This window comes from Sitodiplosis mosellana, unplaced genomic scaffold, assembly GCF_009176505.1.
Source record: "Sitodiplosis mosellana isolate CC-2019 unplaced genomic scaffold, AAFC_SMos_1.0 Smas_scaffold_6167, whole genome shotgun sequence".
Taxonomy (NCBI): Eukaryota; Metazoa; Arthropoda; class Insecta; order Diptera; family Cecidomyiidae; genus Sitodiplosis; species Sitodiplosis mosellana.
The window spans coordinates 4,271,993-4,289,425 of record NW_022601408.1 but is presented as its reverse complement, the minus strand read 5'-3'; the positions used below and the strand labels follow the sequence as shown (position 1 = coordinate 4,289,425).

The 17,433-nt window shown below is 35.1% G+C and overlaps 1 protein-coding gene across 1 annotated transcript in view; it reads left to right on the top strand.

Moving 5' to 3' along the window:
• Nucleotides 1-1,358: 1,358 nt before the first annotated feature.
• Nucleotides 1,359-17,433, top strand: part of LOC129575692 (homeobox protein Hox-B1b-like) — a 53,611-nt gene continuing 37,536 nt past the window's right edge. Inside the window, exons 1-2 of the mRNA XM_055459622.1 lie at nucleotides 1,359-2,374; nucleotides 2,619-3,036. Of these exons, the coding sequence (XP_055315597.1) occupies nucleotides 2,060-2,374; nucleotides 2,619-3,036 (733 nt within the window). The 5' untranslated portion in view covers nucleotides 1,359-2,059. The remainder of the gene's footprint in view (nucleotides 2,375-2,618; nucleotides 3,037-17,433) is intronic.

Sequence of the window (17,433 nt, the reverse complement as noted above, 5' to 3'; positions counted from 1 at the left end):
GATTTTTTTCCCGTTTGTTAAGTGTGCAGAGAGTGTTATTTGATTGCTGAGTAGGCCTGAGCTGAGCTCAGCTGAGCTGAATTTTCTGACTCAGGCGCCTGAAGAGTTATTTTAACGCATTCACGCCGCCACAACATTTTCATTGTTTGCAAATATTACCTTCAGTAAAATTGAGAAACATCGTAGATCATTGCAAACAATGACAATTTTGCAGTGTGTATGCAGTAGAACTACGCTTCGGGCGCCTGAGACAGCAAATTTAGTTCAGCTCAGGCCTGCTCAGCATCGAAATAGCTTTCTCTCTGTATGTGTTCATTTTGTTAGGCGTAACAACGGCGCATATATTACGGGGATACTTACTATTGTGTTTACTATGGAAACGGATAAACCATTTCATATGGAGTCGCAATAAACTAACAACTATGTGGCATTTGATATTCGATATTCAGTACGCATAGATACACACATAAACATAAAACGAAAATGCAAATGCGATTGCATGCACACGTTACCTCGCTCATTCACTTGGGCATTTCCTATCTCCATTTCTCAGCCGCGAACACACATACACACATATCAAAAGCAATCGGCAATTATGCGAACAACGCATATTATTATTCATTCCATTGTGTCGCTTTAAATGGCAGTGCCACACTAACAAAATTCTCATTTGTTATAATCACTCCAAAAGTCAATTACCGAACATAACAAATTAGCTTTTGTGCTCGCGCGATAAATTCCGAACAAAAAACCTACGACAAAATACGATTTGGCGTTGAGTAAATGCGGAATATCCATCTATTTGCTCTTCTTCATCGCCTTTTTGTAATAAAAGAGAACCGACATTTCTTTGTCGGCATAACGCATCAATAAAGTCAATTGTGGATATGGGAGAATAGGGAGACAAGCTGTAGAGCCAATAGACTAAATGCACGTCAATCATTGGCTTACCAGCGAATACACAAAATAGCAGTAGAACAATACTACTACCATAAGTCCCGCCTCTTTTCACATTGCTTTTGCTAACCATATTCGTTGTTCGCTTGAGCTTAAGAGAGAATACCGATTAACTTAGTTAACTTGATTGTGCCAACGTATTAGAAGTGACGAAGAGCCGTGCCCATTGCACAAAACGGAACAAAAATACACATTTTCCCACAGTACGGAGAATCAGTGAGTCAGAATTCGAGCACACAATTGGGTAATGCGAGCGAACGAGTGTTAGTGTGAGTGTGTGTATGTGTGTGTGTACGTGCGTGCGTGCGACTGTGTTGAACACTCTAGAAACGGTAAGGCCGGCATAAGCGACAGCACCAACTAACTTGTTTGATAAGTTGTTTTATATGTTGAACACAGTCGTATCTAGGTGTTCGAAGACGTTGGATAGATTCGCTTCGAACCTGCGCTCCTGCATATGAACGTCATAAGTCGACAATTTCAATGGATATACATCGTGTGTGACGTCGTGTTTTCATTTATTACGGCAGTGTTTTTTCTTTACCAAATTCGTACAAATTGATCGCACCAAATAATTGTTTTCGGTTTCCATTTGCATAAATTTCTATTTAAGTGGTTCAATCGATGGCATAGTCTTATTGTGACTTTTTGGATTATTATTTTAATCAAGAAAACCAACAACCTTGGAAGCCGTAGATGTATAAATAACAAACCGTTATTTCCACATTATTATCGTGTTTTTTTTTTCAATTGGTTCTGGTGTGACATCATTAAGAAGTAAATCATACAAAATAGTTACAGTTGTACAAATCGCCTGTGCAGTGAGATTTCATAGTGAAATGACATTCTAAAAAAGCGAAAAAAGGTGAATTTTTCAAACGAAAAGTTTATGTTAAGAATTACAGTAAATTCAAGAGTAAAAAATTAACAAGCGCTTTTTCACTTCACATAATTTATGGCCAAATTGAAGGGCACGGATCAAAACAAATAGTGTCAGTTCAAGTGAAGTGGCATAAAAACTAGTAAAAAAAACGACCAACGGTGAAGACGATAGAGCCTCTGTGAGGTGTTGTAATCTTAGACTTAAAGTACTGAATTAAACATGTTGTGTGCAACAAATTCATCACCTCCACCAAGCCCAGCAGGCTCTGAAATTTCAGTTGGAGCTCCAAGTCCACCGCCAAAATTACAACAGTCTTTCGAGAATGATCGTCGACGAAATGGGGACGACTATTTTCGTCCATTGAAGCGCCTCAAAGGGATAGGAAATTCACGTGAACGTTCCATATCGCCACCAGCTCAACGATCTACTCTTGAAGGTGTCAAAAGTTTCTCCATCGCTGACATTTTGGGCCATGAATCAAATGCAAATAATAATAATATTTCGACTATGGCGTCAAATCAACATCAAGCTACGGTTAGTAGAGCTCTATTTAATTTGTGTTGTTCAAGGAATCGCGATTTTTTTCCCATTAAAATATTTAGCCAGGTTTGAAACACTTGAATTGATTCTTGAATTTCTCAAATAAATAGATTTGAGAAAAATTTCGAAGATACAAAAAACGAGCACACACAAAATGCTCAAATCAAATGTATCAAACAAACTGTATTCCCTTGAATGACATCAATCGATCTGAGCTCTGATTATTGTGGTTTTACAGGACACACGAGGTAAAATTGTTCGGCCATGGGATCAGTTCCGTGGATCAGTTCATGCAGTGCGTCCATTCCTGCCGCCAGCCTTGCTTCATTATGAGCATCGACTAGCCCTCGATTATCAGCGACATTTGGAACATTTGAATGCACAGGCTCAACTGTTGCGGCACATGAACATAAATATGAGCATGGATATAAAATCGGAATCGGGCTCCGAACGAAGCAGTTCAGCGGCTAGTGATTGCTGTTCACCAGAAATTGGCAGCGGTAGTCGATTATCTGATCATCATATGCATCATTCAGGTTCACAACAATCGCAGCAATCAACACAATCTCATCATAGTCAAAAATTGACAAAACCAAGTGACACTCCATTAGACGCCCTTTTTCAAATGACTAACAAAAATTTCGACGAAAGTCAAGGTTTGTTCAATTAATGTTTTTTAATTACTTTGAATTAATGTTCTTCGTTTTGATACATTTGTTGTTTTTATGCATCGAATTCATCTATTTGCATGCGATTCTGGTGGGCAAAGTTTTTGTTTTCTTCATTCGGATCCCACGATCCAAATGGTTTAGTTTCACTAAAAAGCAATAAAATGCTTTTGCAAAGCTTGCCTTCCGAACTTTAAATATCCAGAAGAGAAAAAAAAAAAAAACAACCGTTTCGACTTGTAATAAACAAGTCCTAATTTAATTCAGAATAGCGATATCTTTGTGTCTAGACCACTAGAAGATTGCACTCGCAATTTCAGATAATTGAGCCTGCTTCATATCAAATTGTTTGCTTCGTATTTCCCATAATCAAAATGTGTGGTCACTTCGCCAGTTATCCTACTCCATTAATTTTCTGAGAAATTGAACCGAAACCTTTTTCATTATACATCTGTGTTGGACGATTGTTTGAACGACACAAAATTAACATAGCGTAGCGTTAAAGATACGAAATAAACGCTACTAACAAAATATTTTGAAGAGGATATTTTATTATAAGTTGTTTTTTTTTAAACAAATAGCGTTTAATTTCATTGTTTGACATTTTGCTAATTGACGCCCGAAAAAAATTGGTCGGACGGCAAACAATTCTGTTGATTCGATGACATGAAAAACACAGTAAAGGTGCCATTTCCATTTAAATTATGAATCTTGAGTCGTTCATCACATTTCAGCAGCAAAAACATGCACGATGATGGTCAGTTCCATGCCGAGAGCTCCTAATTTTTCCATTGCCTTTTATCGCTTCATTTTTATTTATTTTTTTCTGGTTTCTCTTCATTGGTTAATCAATTGAAACATTGTTTTTTTTGACTGAACAAGAAACAAGCAAACAGGCACATATTGCAACACAACTGTGGTATATTCGATCGCGGTCATAAATGGTGTCTATGTGGTTGATATTTTGCAAGCAATGATTGGTCTCATAGGTGCTATTCCATTCAAAATTTAATTATAATTGAGATGAAATTGAATGTTCGTGCAACCCATACTGACGATAATTGAATGATTGATAAAGCAAAAGAGGCGCACAACCAATGCGATGAAAAAATTGAGTGGTAATGAGTGATGTATATATAGTGAGTGATACACAACAAACAATAAAATAATTATTGAATATTAAGATCGTGTGTTACTTTTAGCAGTCTCGTGTCAATTCAATTATGTTTTTTTTTTTTTTTTCAAATTTAATGTCTTGCTATAGCAGCCCAAATCTTCGAAAGGGTTTTTCCTCGATTTGTAAAATACTTCTTCAATCAATAATTTGAATACATACATATATTATAAAAAAGCAATTACTATCCAGTGACCGCAGCACGTCCAACAATCTTTTCCCTTTATTCGGCATTTTCTTTGGCTACTTTTGCCTATATGAGCAATAACAAACTTATAGTTTATAAGAGAATATTTCATTTCATCTCCACAAGAAAGAATAATACCGAACGACTTATATTCAATTCAATTACAACTGTATTAATTTCTTGACCATAATTCAATTTTTTCTTATATTCAGGCGAATTAGTGGTGGTCGAAATGAATTAAAATTTAAAAAGAAGAATGGAATGAATTGCAAAAAATGAAATACAAACCTCGCAAATCATTTTGAATAATCAGATTCAATTTTGGCTTGAATGAAGAAAAAAGTATGTAACGTATATATCCAATGACTCCCAATTGATTGGTATTTGGTATCTGATTTCCTTCTTCTTTATTTTGGGAAAATTAAACAGAAGTCAAAATCAATTTTCTCGCGAAATGATTAAATAAAATCACATCGATGTTGTTTCACGTAAATTCAACATCCGTTATGAGTTTCGCATACGCTTTGATGTGTGTCAATTGGTTCAGCATCAGATGTAGACTTCAATTGGGAATGAGAAAGAGTGAGAGAATACGTGCGAAAATAGGCGGCTATCGGTAATGCCACCGCTGCGCTGCGGCTGTCGGTAAAATCAAAGCCAAACACAATCAAATTCAAAGTAGTAGTAGTTGAATTCGATTTGTGGGTCGGTTAAATGTTAATCATGATCGATCAGCTCGAAACAAACGTGCCACAAAGAAGAAATGTTTAAAATTCAATTTCTTGTCTGTTCACAAGCCTCTAATTACGATTTTCGAAGAAAATTAAAGGTAGAAAATTTGAGTGCCAATATTTTGCCGTTGCAATATGAAATCAAAAGAAAGAAAAACAGAAGAAAAAATTATGTTTACTATTGGAGTCTAATTGAGATTTCAGGAAAAGGGGCCAACATATCGTCAAAAAATCATTGGAGTAAATTTCGAACGTATCTCTTTTTAATTATCCGTGAAAACATTTACGCATAATGTAAAAATGCGTAGAAGCAACAGGCCATCATTACACAGCATACGCTTTGGGAATTAACTATTGTGTACATCAATTGATGAATGGCTGGACCTCACAGATGCGCTTTTTTAGTGCATACACATTTTAACAACACACGCAAACACACAACCTCACACTGACTGAACGAATGAAATCCAGGTTTTTGAATGGCACTTCTTATATGCTACACATCAATTTTCTCACTCCTTTTTGTCTTTAAACTTCGTGTACCGTTTAGCTAATCAGCTATTGGCAATGCTGCGAAGAAAGAGTGACTGAGAGAGAGGACTTAGAGCTGTGAATAGGGCAACAACTTGGCTATTATTTCGTTTAGATTTGTGCAAAGCTTAGATTACAACAAATACATATTTTATTAGTCACACCTCACGGGAATCCTTTTAAAGTGCCTGCATCAAACAGCAAAACAGAAGAGCATCATTCGACTCTGTTGGTTTATGATTTCGTACAATCGATCTCTTTCTTGTAGTGTGTTTCGATGTTCAAGCAAAGCAGAAACATGAAGTGCCTCTGGATTTATTGTTCTTATTTTGAAAAAAAAAAAAGAACTTTTTAAAATAGGATTGTTAATAATAATCGTGTCTGAACGAACGAATTCCGAACCAAATTGTAGAAGGTGGAATGAGAGAGAAAGAAATTCACACACACACACAGTCTTGCAACAAAGAAAACTCTTTCATCTTTGCCGACAACATAATGTGATCACTGCTTTAGTTAATTAGGTGTAACTGAAGACCAAAGTTTTGATTTCCTTTGTGTGAATTTTCACGTTCCACGTTGTCGGGATATTCTACTTGCTTGCTTCTCTCTCTCTCTCTCTCTCTCTCTCTCTCTTTCTCCTTTTTCTCATTGCGTGAATGATGATGATTCTCTCTATTTATAGATGGACGAATAAAGAACCTCAATAGGAAAGAAAGGAGAATTTGTCCATAGATTTTATACACGCAACTTCATCGACCATTGTAATATCATTAATGTTATATTATTATTATTATTTCAAATCACTTGTGGTCGCCTTGTCACATCATTCGTTATCGTCTGGTCTTTCAGTTAAACACCTTACAAATGATTTCATTGTGATTCTTCTTTTTCTCCTTTGTTGCGTGCGCATACCGGAATGAAACATTAGTTTCATTCTGCATCAAAAAGTGCTATTGTTATTTAAATTAATGAATTTTGACAGAACAGTTACGATCTATAGGGATTTTTATTTCGGTGCCACAAAATCGCTATTGGCTTTCAGTTGAACGTTTTACGGGTAGCACACTGAAAAACAAAGTGACGCGCTAAACGATTACGGTGGTCCGCTAATTTACGAACGAATCAAGCTAAAAGGAGAATTGTGAGGCGGCTGATTTTTCGATTCAAAACAGAACTTATTTAATTTTCAGAAAATTACATTTTTGGCATAAGTTAATGTACATGTTGTGAACTGTTGAATTTCAAAAATATATTATAATTGATAATTTAAAGTTTACTTATTTAGAAATTGCATGGTCATACTTGCGTCCGATTGATGTACAGATTAAATTGAATAATGTACTCGTTATTGAGAAAGGAGATAAAGCGACAAATACTTATTATTCAGTTGTGTTGTATGGTTCGAATGGAGAAATAGTACATTGAGTTCATGGTTTTGATTATAATATCATCAGCAATTTGTAGAAATGTTCAAACATTGAAAGAAATCAGAAGTCGTTAAGTTTGCACAAAATTAAACGCATATTGCTGCGGTTCTAACGATATTCCAGACGAAAATTTTATAATTTACATTATGCTATGGTCATATAAGCTGAAAACGAGCAAACGAATGGATTAAAAATCAACTACCGCAACAAAGAGGAAGAGAGAGAGAGAGAGAGAGAGAGAGAGAGAGAGAAAGAGAAAGAGAGAAAGAGAAAAAAGAGGGAAGGAAAGAAACATTTAAAAAAGAAGTGTATTGAAGAGAAGCAAGAGAACGATCAGAAGAAAAAAGACCAAACAAAATAATATTGGCCTCCCATATTGATGCGATAGAGTTATTACAAGTTCTGATCCCTACTTAAAAGATTTGTCGGCTCCTTTGAACATCATCCAATTAGCTATTCGACCGACACCTAAGGCCTTGTTCGATATGTTAACATATATTTATACATGCGGCATGGGCCAACACAACAGTGTTGCCTGTATGCCGATCATAAGATATTCTGCATACAATTGAACTTACGGTGATTACACAATTGCCTTTGAAAAGAACAGCTTTCAAAATGCTTACAAATAATCGGTTAATGGATTTCTTCTTCACACAAGCACAAGCAAGAGAATACTACGCATTGTACATCAGTCAGAATCGAACACGCAGCCGCTGACACAAACACGTATAAATGTACAAACGAATATATTGCCAAAGATACTTGTGATGATACGAAACGTCAGTGCGCTGACTATGCGTTCGATGCATCGCGCGCGCTTGTGTTACATACTAATATACAGTAACGGGCAACGGTATGGTGCATTTGTATACGTGCAGCGCGTACTAGTTGCAGCATCGTCGAGAGATGTGTAAGAATGTGAACGAAATGAAATAATTTGTGGTAAATCCGAAAATGATAGCAAAGGTAGCACACGAAGTGAAAGACGAAAGGCAATGAAAAACTGATTGTGAGCGGCACTTTTCTTTTGACCGTTTCAAATGGGCCACCGCATCATTATCATCATCGTCCGTCAACATTACGATCATAAATACCCTTAAAAAAGGCTGCAACACAAACGGCACCCGAATTAGGAACAGAGCCATCAAGTCTTTAAGAAATTGATGGGTCTGAAAAATCGCATATGAATACTTCACATGAACGAAACTAATGAAAAAAAGTTGTCCTGATGAGAGCGAAGTCGAACGATGAGCCCAGAGGTGTGATGATTGCAGTATTCCATTGATTAAACGCTGCAAACGCTGCACACGAACTTAATGCAGCGCAATGCACTGTGATGTTATGGTTTAGTAATCATATATCATCGAAAAAATCCTGTACCAATGATATAACTGCAATGCTAACGCGAATCGATCCAACTTAGATCGTACAATAATCATAAACGATAATTTAAATGTTTTCTATGTGTCGGCATGTGTTTTTACTATCACTTTTTTCTACTGCTGCTTCGTTTTCTGCGTCATGACATGAAAATATCAATTCCATCTTACCAACAACGATCAAATGAATTAAGTATTCGTATTCGTTTTCTCGTTTTGAAGTGTCTACGGTGGTTGCCGTTGTTGTGTTTGCCGTTTGCTTTGATTAAACACTGCATAATTATGAGAAACACAGCAACGGTAAATCAAATCGATTAACTCATTAAACGATTCAGTTGTTTCTATCTATCTTGTTTTATGGTCCGCTCGCATGATTTCATCTCCGTTCCTATTACATGTTGGGCGAGAAGTGATTGGATTTGTATGTATTTTGCAGAGCATTTATGCGTAATACATAATTTGGTTTTGATTAGTTTAATGGTGTGCATGCTATCAGCTCTGGTTGTCCACATGAACAAGTTAGTATTAGAATTGGTTGGCATACTTGATTCGCGTGCACATAGTATACTGATGTGCTTATTATGGCTACTTAAGACGACTGCTAGTGGATTGTGCTCATTTTTGGTCGTTTAAGTGCGACTTAATGCAAGTGCTTCTATGCTACAAATCTGTTTACATTATCATACCAAAAGCTAATTAATTAATTGATTTTATTAAAATAGGTAAAAGTAGAATTAAGGCCATTTATTTTGATGGCTCAGTCACTAATAATAATTTACCTACGTATTAGCAGTTGGGTGATGCAAAAGGTGTACACAACAACGTTTTAAGCGACAGGTAGAAATTATATCTTCAAAATTCTTTCTAATGGATTAACGGCTAACTTAATTTTCCATTTGATTTCTTTTTGGCACTACATGGAATGTAGGCTATTGATCTGGTTTTTTTTTCCTAAGAATTTTTCAGACTGTTCTGATTCTGATCATATTCGGTTTTTTTCTGATCAAATTAATAATAAAATTTTCTGATCATTTTGAATATTTTTCTGGTAATTTTCCATATGTTCGAATCATAATTAGTTAATCCTTTATTTATTCTAAAGCAGTTGATAATTTCAAAAATGAAATAAAATCAAGATGTTGTAATTCATTTTTAAGATAACTGAGAAGAAAAAAATCGTTTTTTTGTTACTACTTGCAAATATATATTTTAATTACATTATTATACATTACTGTAAACTTATTTCCGTGTGGCGGCTGTTGAACGTCAAAGTCATTTGAGGCGACGCGAGCGCCCCCAATTTCAAAGGGCCCATCAATGTAATTTAACATTTCAAATCGGAACTACACAGCGCGCCAATTCGAAATATAGGAAAATATAGTGTCAACAGCCGCACCATGCTTATTTCGATAGACACATTCCATGTAGTGGGCGAAAAAATAATTTGTTGTGGAACAAATATTAGTTTGAGTATACAAAATTAGAACGCAGTGTGGAGCGATGCGACGTTCTGTGGTTATATTTTCTCCTGTTCGAGCGATCTCTCACTCTTCAAATTTTAATTCCGTTCGGTTTCGGCATATGTTGCGTGCTCGATTCTTCGTTTTTCTTGTTCTCCATTTGAATAGCGTACTTTCGACTGATTAGTAAATATTATGTTTGCCTGCTAATCGATCATATTTCAGTGCTACTGTAATTATTGGACAAAAGGTGTTCAAGGATCAACGGATGATTTCTTTCTCTCTCTCTCTCTCACTCTCTCTCTCACTCTCTCTCTCACTCTCTCCCTCTCCCTCTACCACATACACACACACAATTCTTCTCTCTTTCTCTCTGGTATCATAACGAATATTAGCAATATATTCGTCTCTTTCGCACCCCCTTGACTTCTCGTCCGTATTTTCGTTGAAACCATCTTAAATGGTTCAAATAAAGATGAAAATACTGCAAACATATGAATGCTTGCCCATTCGATTCAGCATTTAAATACATTTTTCATGTGATTTGAGCACTGGTTCCACTGGAAGCTTCTCAATCAGAGAGCATTTAAAACAAAATTATGGTAATTAACTATTGAGAATGAAAATACAAAAATAAAACAATCATTTTTTTCTTTCAAAACAACATTTGTGTCGAACTATACGCAATACATAACCTTGATGAAGCAAAAGGAGATTTGAATGCCAAAAACCGACATTCATTTATGTATATTGTTATCATCTAGAAGCAGGGAAATAATAGAATAGTAAAAAAAAAAAATTATGAGGTGAAAATTGGGATAACAACGATAGGTTCGATCTTCGTTCTGATTTTTATCTTTGGTCTCATAGTCATTTCCTTCCGATGGGATTATTGGTCTTGTTAATATGATCACATGCAACCCAATTAGAATATCGTGTGATTTTCTGTTTTCCCTTTTTTGCTTCTCTCTCGCTCTTTCTCATCATTCATCCTCTTTAAACCAAAAAGAAACAACTGTGGTCAACTAGTTACCCAAGCAAAAATTCAAACTGAATCCACGTTGCATTTACGCATATCTGATACTGTTCTCACACGGTTTTGAACATTGAACCGTGTGGCTATAGTAAAGTAGAGTGTGAAGTCGTTTGACATCATTTTTAATTGAAATAACCGTGTGGATGCAGTGTAGATTTGTACGGGTATCAAGAGTTGACACCTAAAATGGTGTTACCACTTTTGACGGCTACAAAAATTAGATTGTTAAAAGAAACTGATAACTAATGAGTATACATCACATCAATTTGAAATTGTATGTGAAGTTTAGGCCTGCCTTTTTCATGTCTTTAGATATATGTGATAGCTCATTGAAATAAGGTCCAAACTACCGAGGAAAATACATCAGTCATATCATATGACTCATATGTTTCTTTATTGCTAATAAAACTTATAAACTAATTTTAAGAGAATAGAAAAAGAGTTCTTTTTACTTTCTTGTCACACTGATAGTAACAAAAACTGTTATTATTAACCAAAATGATTTTGTATGAATTGAAAATATTCCCAGAAATCCAATCGTTGAGAAATGATTCATGGAACACTGAAAATAACAGAATATAGTATATACCAAATGCAAATTGATCAATATTCCTCAAATAGATGCTAAATACAGCTTATCAAGAAATAAATAACATTCAATGAATCGACACATCGTTTCATATAATTTCCATGCTAATATTAGAATTACATTATTGATTCCGCAATTTCTATTCAATTCCTTTGAAAACGATAATTGAAAAATGCAAACAACACACCGGCTGAGAGTCGGAGCTGTGCCTCTTTTGCTTTCAACGCTGCCGTCCGAACCCAAAAACTTTTGTTAAAAATATTCCGAATGAGTGGAGTGAAACAACAAATTCAACAAATACGACAAAGATAACAACATATAAATGGCTTATGGGCGCAGAGCAAATAAAATATGTGATGAATGTTCCAACGGGCGCGAGTGAATCCATGTCATATCAGCAGTGTGTGTGCCTCTTTGTAATTGAAGTATGCAATAGGGAACAGAAGAGAGTTGGAAGAGAACACACACACAAAAGAAATGTTCGTTGCAAATGTGAATGCCGACGGCATTGCATCGCGCCGAATGGCTTTCATGTGGATACAGCAAATTGAAATATAATGGTCGACGCATATGTATGCAAACAACAAAAACTTCGGCTTCATAACAATAGCTTGCCACGTTATTCATATTAAGTCGAATGGTTTAAAATTGTATGCAAAGTACGCATAAAGTGCAGAAAGTGATGCCTTTTGTCAAAATGAGCAAAATGAAGAAGAACGAGTCGTCTACATCATCAACGGAAAGAGCATACTTAAACGGACAAAAATTATGCACGCGAACACGCACGGCACTGTGTTTCCACATTACAAATTATATCGAATCGATTACGTAAATAATAGTTTGAGCACTTGTTTTTTTTTTCGGTAATTGGTCGGCCTCGTTACTTTGTCCGCATACAGCGGATTGCCCTTGTTCGCATATTGATTACGTTTTATACTAATTATGTTTCCATTTTGATTTTGGGCACTGAAGTACACCTATATTTTCTGACGGATTCTTTTTTATTTTGACATTTTTTTCTTCTTTTACTCATTACACTCGATATGGTTGTACTGATCGTCCCATACGTTTTACTTAGGATTACAGCAATCGATTTTGCTTAATTACATTTTGTTGCTCTTTCATACATTTCCATTCGACACCATGATAATTACATTGTATTTTTTTTCTGCTCGTGCAAAATGTTCCGATACATACATTTGACCGTAGTATTTGTGTCTCATATCGACTGGCTTTTTATTTTCATTATTTACATTTCCCTACTCGTTGAACATTGGCCAGTTTTAGGTGTTGAACAAAGCAATACTGCTTATGCAAAAGAGTGGAATTAATTGGCAGAATTATTCATTTTAAACTATAAAGTGTTTGCATTCGATGAACGATAAAAATATTTGAAAAAATACGCAAAACATTCCGGTACTTTTACTTCATCTCTACATTATGAATGTCAATGAAGCTAAACACTATAATGTGATCAGTTTCGAAGATATATTCGGCGGTTTCGTTTGCGACTTATTCCGGTTCCTTTTGTTTACATTTTCTTATGTTCGGTTTCAATAAAATGTGTTAGAAATATCAAAATTGATGTCTTTAATTAAATTTACCTACCGCTATACAATTACTGCTTCGAAATTCTCGCCGTCGTCTTTGCCGTCCTCATTTGCTTTTGGGCTTTTCTGTTGTTGTTGCTGCTGCTTCAATTTGGTTTGGTTTGGTTCGGTTCGGTTTGGTTTGACTTACTATAAGTAAACACATATCGAAATGAAGTTTGAACACAGTAATATTGTGAAGAATCATCAGAACAGATGAAAGAATGATGCAAAAAAAACAACTGCAGCCCAGCGATTTGGCTATTGAGCATTAATTCGGTGTTATGTTTCGCTTCATTAATAGGCGTTTGGTTGGCAGTTGGAATATATACATTCGATGTGTGTTCTTTTCGTTCGAATGGTTTGGTCTTCCTTTTATATTCGATTTAGATTGTTTGATCGCAACTCATTTTCAAGTAATAGTTTTATTCAAGTGTCAAGTAATGATGAACTAGTTTGGGAAAATGTAAAAACACATTAGGTATTTGGCTCTTTTTTTTTGTTACCATTCTTGCGATGGACGACAAGCATTATAAATCATCATTTTCCATGTAATTTTTGAATTAAATGTTTATTTTTTTTTTTTAATAATTACATTGAATTTGTTTTACACAGCTTTTCGAATTGATTAATTGTTTTTCCCATTTTGAAATTATGTTATGCCAGTTTTGAGCGTATGTGTGCCGAAATCATGTCAACACAATAACATTTTTTTTTTAACTTTTCCACATAACTATACTCATATGAAATGAACATAAATAAGTAGAGAAAAAGATATTGCGCGGTGGTACACAATAGTTTTAGCAGTGCTCTGAATATTTCGAAAGAAAGGGAAATGACTTGTGAAATTATTAAATATTTCATTGACACAAACTGTCACATTAAAAGTCACGCGGATATAGAAAAATTGTGCACTGTTTGGGTACGCATCCAAATCGGCCACGCGCAATGGCGATGGAAATACGTGAAATTGATTGTTACAGTTCCATGATTTTATAGCCGGTCATTTGAAATGCCGCGCGATCGAATATGAATATCAAATCATCATCAGTTGTAACAACAGCAACAACGACAACAACAACTGCCATCACAAATCCCGTGCACCTGAGAAACGAGTAATTTTTTTAGAATGATTTCCATGTGTAATCGTTCGTTCGTTCGTTGCTTGTCATTTTGCTGTTTTACCTAATGATAATGATGATTGCCATCTACATAGTTTGTACTTGTCGTCGTTACACCATCAATTAATTATACTTGTCATAATTTACCTAATAGATAGTCTTGAGGGATTTCACTTGAATTTTTAATTTGTGATTACGAATGAATTTAAAAAAAAAATCGAAATAGTTCACGAACTTTTGTGAGCTAGCAACACAGTAGAAAAATGTTATAGAAAAAATTGTTTTGAATTCAGAACATAACGGAAAAGATTTGAATGTGATTAACATAACCTTAATATATTAACAAATTTGCAGCGTGCATCCAAATATACGGGACATGTTTTCTTCATTTTCAATATTCTGCATAAGTTGAGCAAGGACATGCAAAATTTCCTTGAACTTTGGTGTAATTTTATGTTCAATACATCAATTGCACAAAAATAACCACAATAAAATCTAGTGATGAATTAAAGCCGCATATTGCATGAGTTCCTAGTCATATTCGATTGAATATATCGTCAGAACTAACGAACGAAACCAATGATATCTTAGAGTAGCTTCTACAGCGCTGGGTTGCGTAGCTCTGTCGCTACTCAATTTCAAAGACACATACACACTAAGAACAAAATGTAGAATATTACACAGTCTGATCGATCAAAATAGGATTTATGCGACAAATCGTGTAAAAGCGTTGAAATATCGTGTAATATTGAATGTTTCAAAGTTGACGCATACTGTATGCGGCATACATTTGACAGATTCGTACATCGGATAATAGTATTGACCAATTCATTGTTTTATTTCAAATTTCATGATATTTTATCGTTTTTACACGATTTGTCGCATAAATCCTATTTTGATTGATTTTACTAGGCATTGGTTTACATTTTGTTCTTTAGTGTGTAAGTTTATCATTATTATTTAATTATGTTCCAGTCTTTCTTCATTTTCTTTGGACACCTGCTTTTCTCTCTCCGGTTGAGAGAAACACTGACTGCATACTACCGATGCGTCTTTTTTGTTTCGCAAAAATCAAAACTTCAAAGCCCAAACTTCCAAAATAAAAAGAATTACCACAATGGTACATGGAAACGGGAGAAAACGAGGGTGGCGGCAATAAACTAACGTAAATGTGTAATTCGCACACTATATACCAAGTGTTATTGTTTTTTGTGCACTTTGCGACGGCTATAAATGTACGCATGAAGGATGAATGATCGAACGAGTTCAAAAGAAATTCAATCGTCGTTTTCATTTTATTATACCTTTTGTTTTATGGCCGCATCATTTTGTTGTTGTTTTAGCAATCACTTTTAATGAAATATGATTTCGATTTTAATTTTGATTTGGGTCATAGTTGAAAAACAATACACCAGACCAAACCAAAATCAAGAGCCAATCAATCAATTCAACTTTGAATGAATTTTTTTCTTTCCTGTTTCCATTCAGTTTATGGTACACAAAATATTACATGCTCCTGTATTTTCATCACGCGTATATTCTTCTGATACAACAAACATATTGAATTGTTCAGCTGGAACATTAAGCAGAATCATTTGACAATATTAACTTGAATTAACTTCCACGTCATCAATCGCCTTTAGTGAATTTATTTTCTTCTGGTAAATTTGCTGTGTGCAATGTGCATACAAATGCAAATCGAATCAGCCATAGTATTGTGTTAATTTATCTCTATCACTTGCAATAAAACAAGTGTGCGTATCCTATCAAATTATTTCCAAACCTGTAATCACGCATTTCATATTCACAAACAGGACGACTGTTTTGGGTTCGCTATAAAACAGGGTCCTCTTATATGTTTTTCTGTGTATACACTTTACAGTAGTATGATATTTTGAAATGTTTTTTCAATGTTATTCCGAAGGCATAAAGTTAGAATCGTATTTTGAACATTTTTCAACCAGTGGACATTGGTAACAGCAGAAGCAGCTAGAAATTTTTCCGAAGCGACATCTATGCCGCCTCTGTCATCCTCACTTGCTGCAGATTGTATGCTGTCAAAAGTAGTTGTTTGGCGCGGTAATTTCTGCTATAGGTGGCGCGTCGAAAAAATTTCTGACGTCTCAATACATACATTGAATACGATGCTAATTCCCACCGTTTTCAACAATTGTTGGTCGAATTCATAATAGATGGCATCAAAATTCAAAACCAATTCAATTTATATTTTTCCGTGCTCAAACCCATTCTACGCGCTTATATTTAAAGGTCTACAATTATTGAAAATCGTTTGAAATATGATTCTAACTGGCATATAAAACCATTCGATAAATGTTAGAAAATCTTTTCTAAAAAACTGTACAAACAGTTGCCCTCAGTCAATGACAGATAGCTGAGGATATATGCTGAGCATAGAAACTCAGTAAGCTGAGATTGGGACATTTTGACTTTATGACGTGTAGTCCATACAAATTTATGATGTCATTGACTGGTTGCCCTTCGGATATTTGAATGAAGCCCGAATCGAGAATGCTATCTATATACCGTATCTCGAGCCCGAATAGTTTGCGGAAAATTATGCGAAGACCAACAATCCGTCGTGTATCCGCACTACATTTCGAATACACGCAGTGCGAATAGACTTTCAGTGTTAAATGTTATCGCAAAATTCATCATACGATTCCAACATGAAGTTGGCTGCGGGCGGCATTTCAGAGTATTTGCGTGGTACTCGCCGACTATCTATAATGCGATTATTCGCAAATTTCTTGTTGGGAAGATTCAACTTGAGGATAGCATTTGGCAGTGACAATATCCTGTTGCTAAAAATCGAAGTAATATATTAAAATTAAATATATTTTTGTCTAAAAAATTCTTCCGTTCCTTGTTTAGGAAAGTAATTATAGTCAGTGCATAAGGTATATAGGAAGATTTATTAATTTTCTCATGGGTAGTAGACATTGAAAAACATAGTAAGCATACCCTTTCAAACATGCAATACCACATATTATATATGACGCTGCTGGGGTATGCAGCGAAGAGATACGGAAGAAAGAACGAAGGCTACATGTGCAAGTGCAAATAAAGGGCGGAATTTACTACCGGTCCATAAAATAAATAAATGTTTATGTTTCATAGTCAACGATTAGTGTGGATAA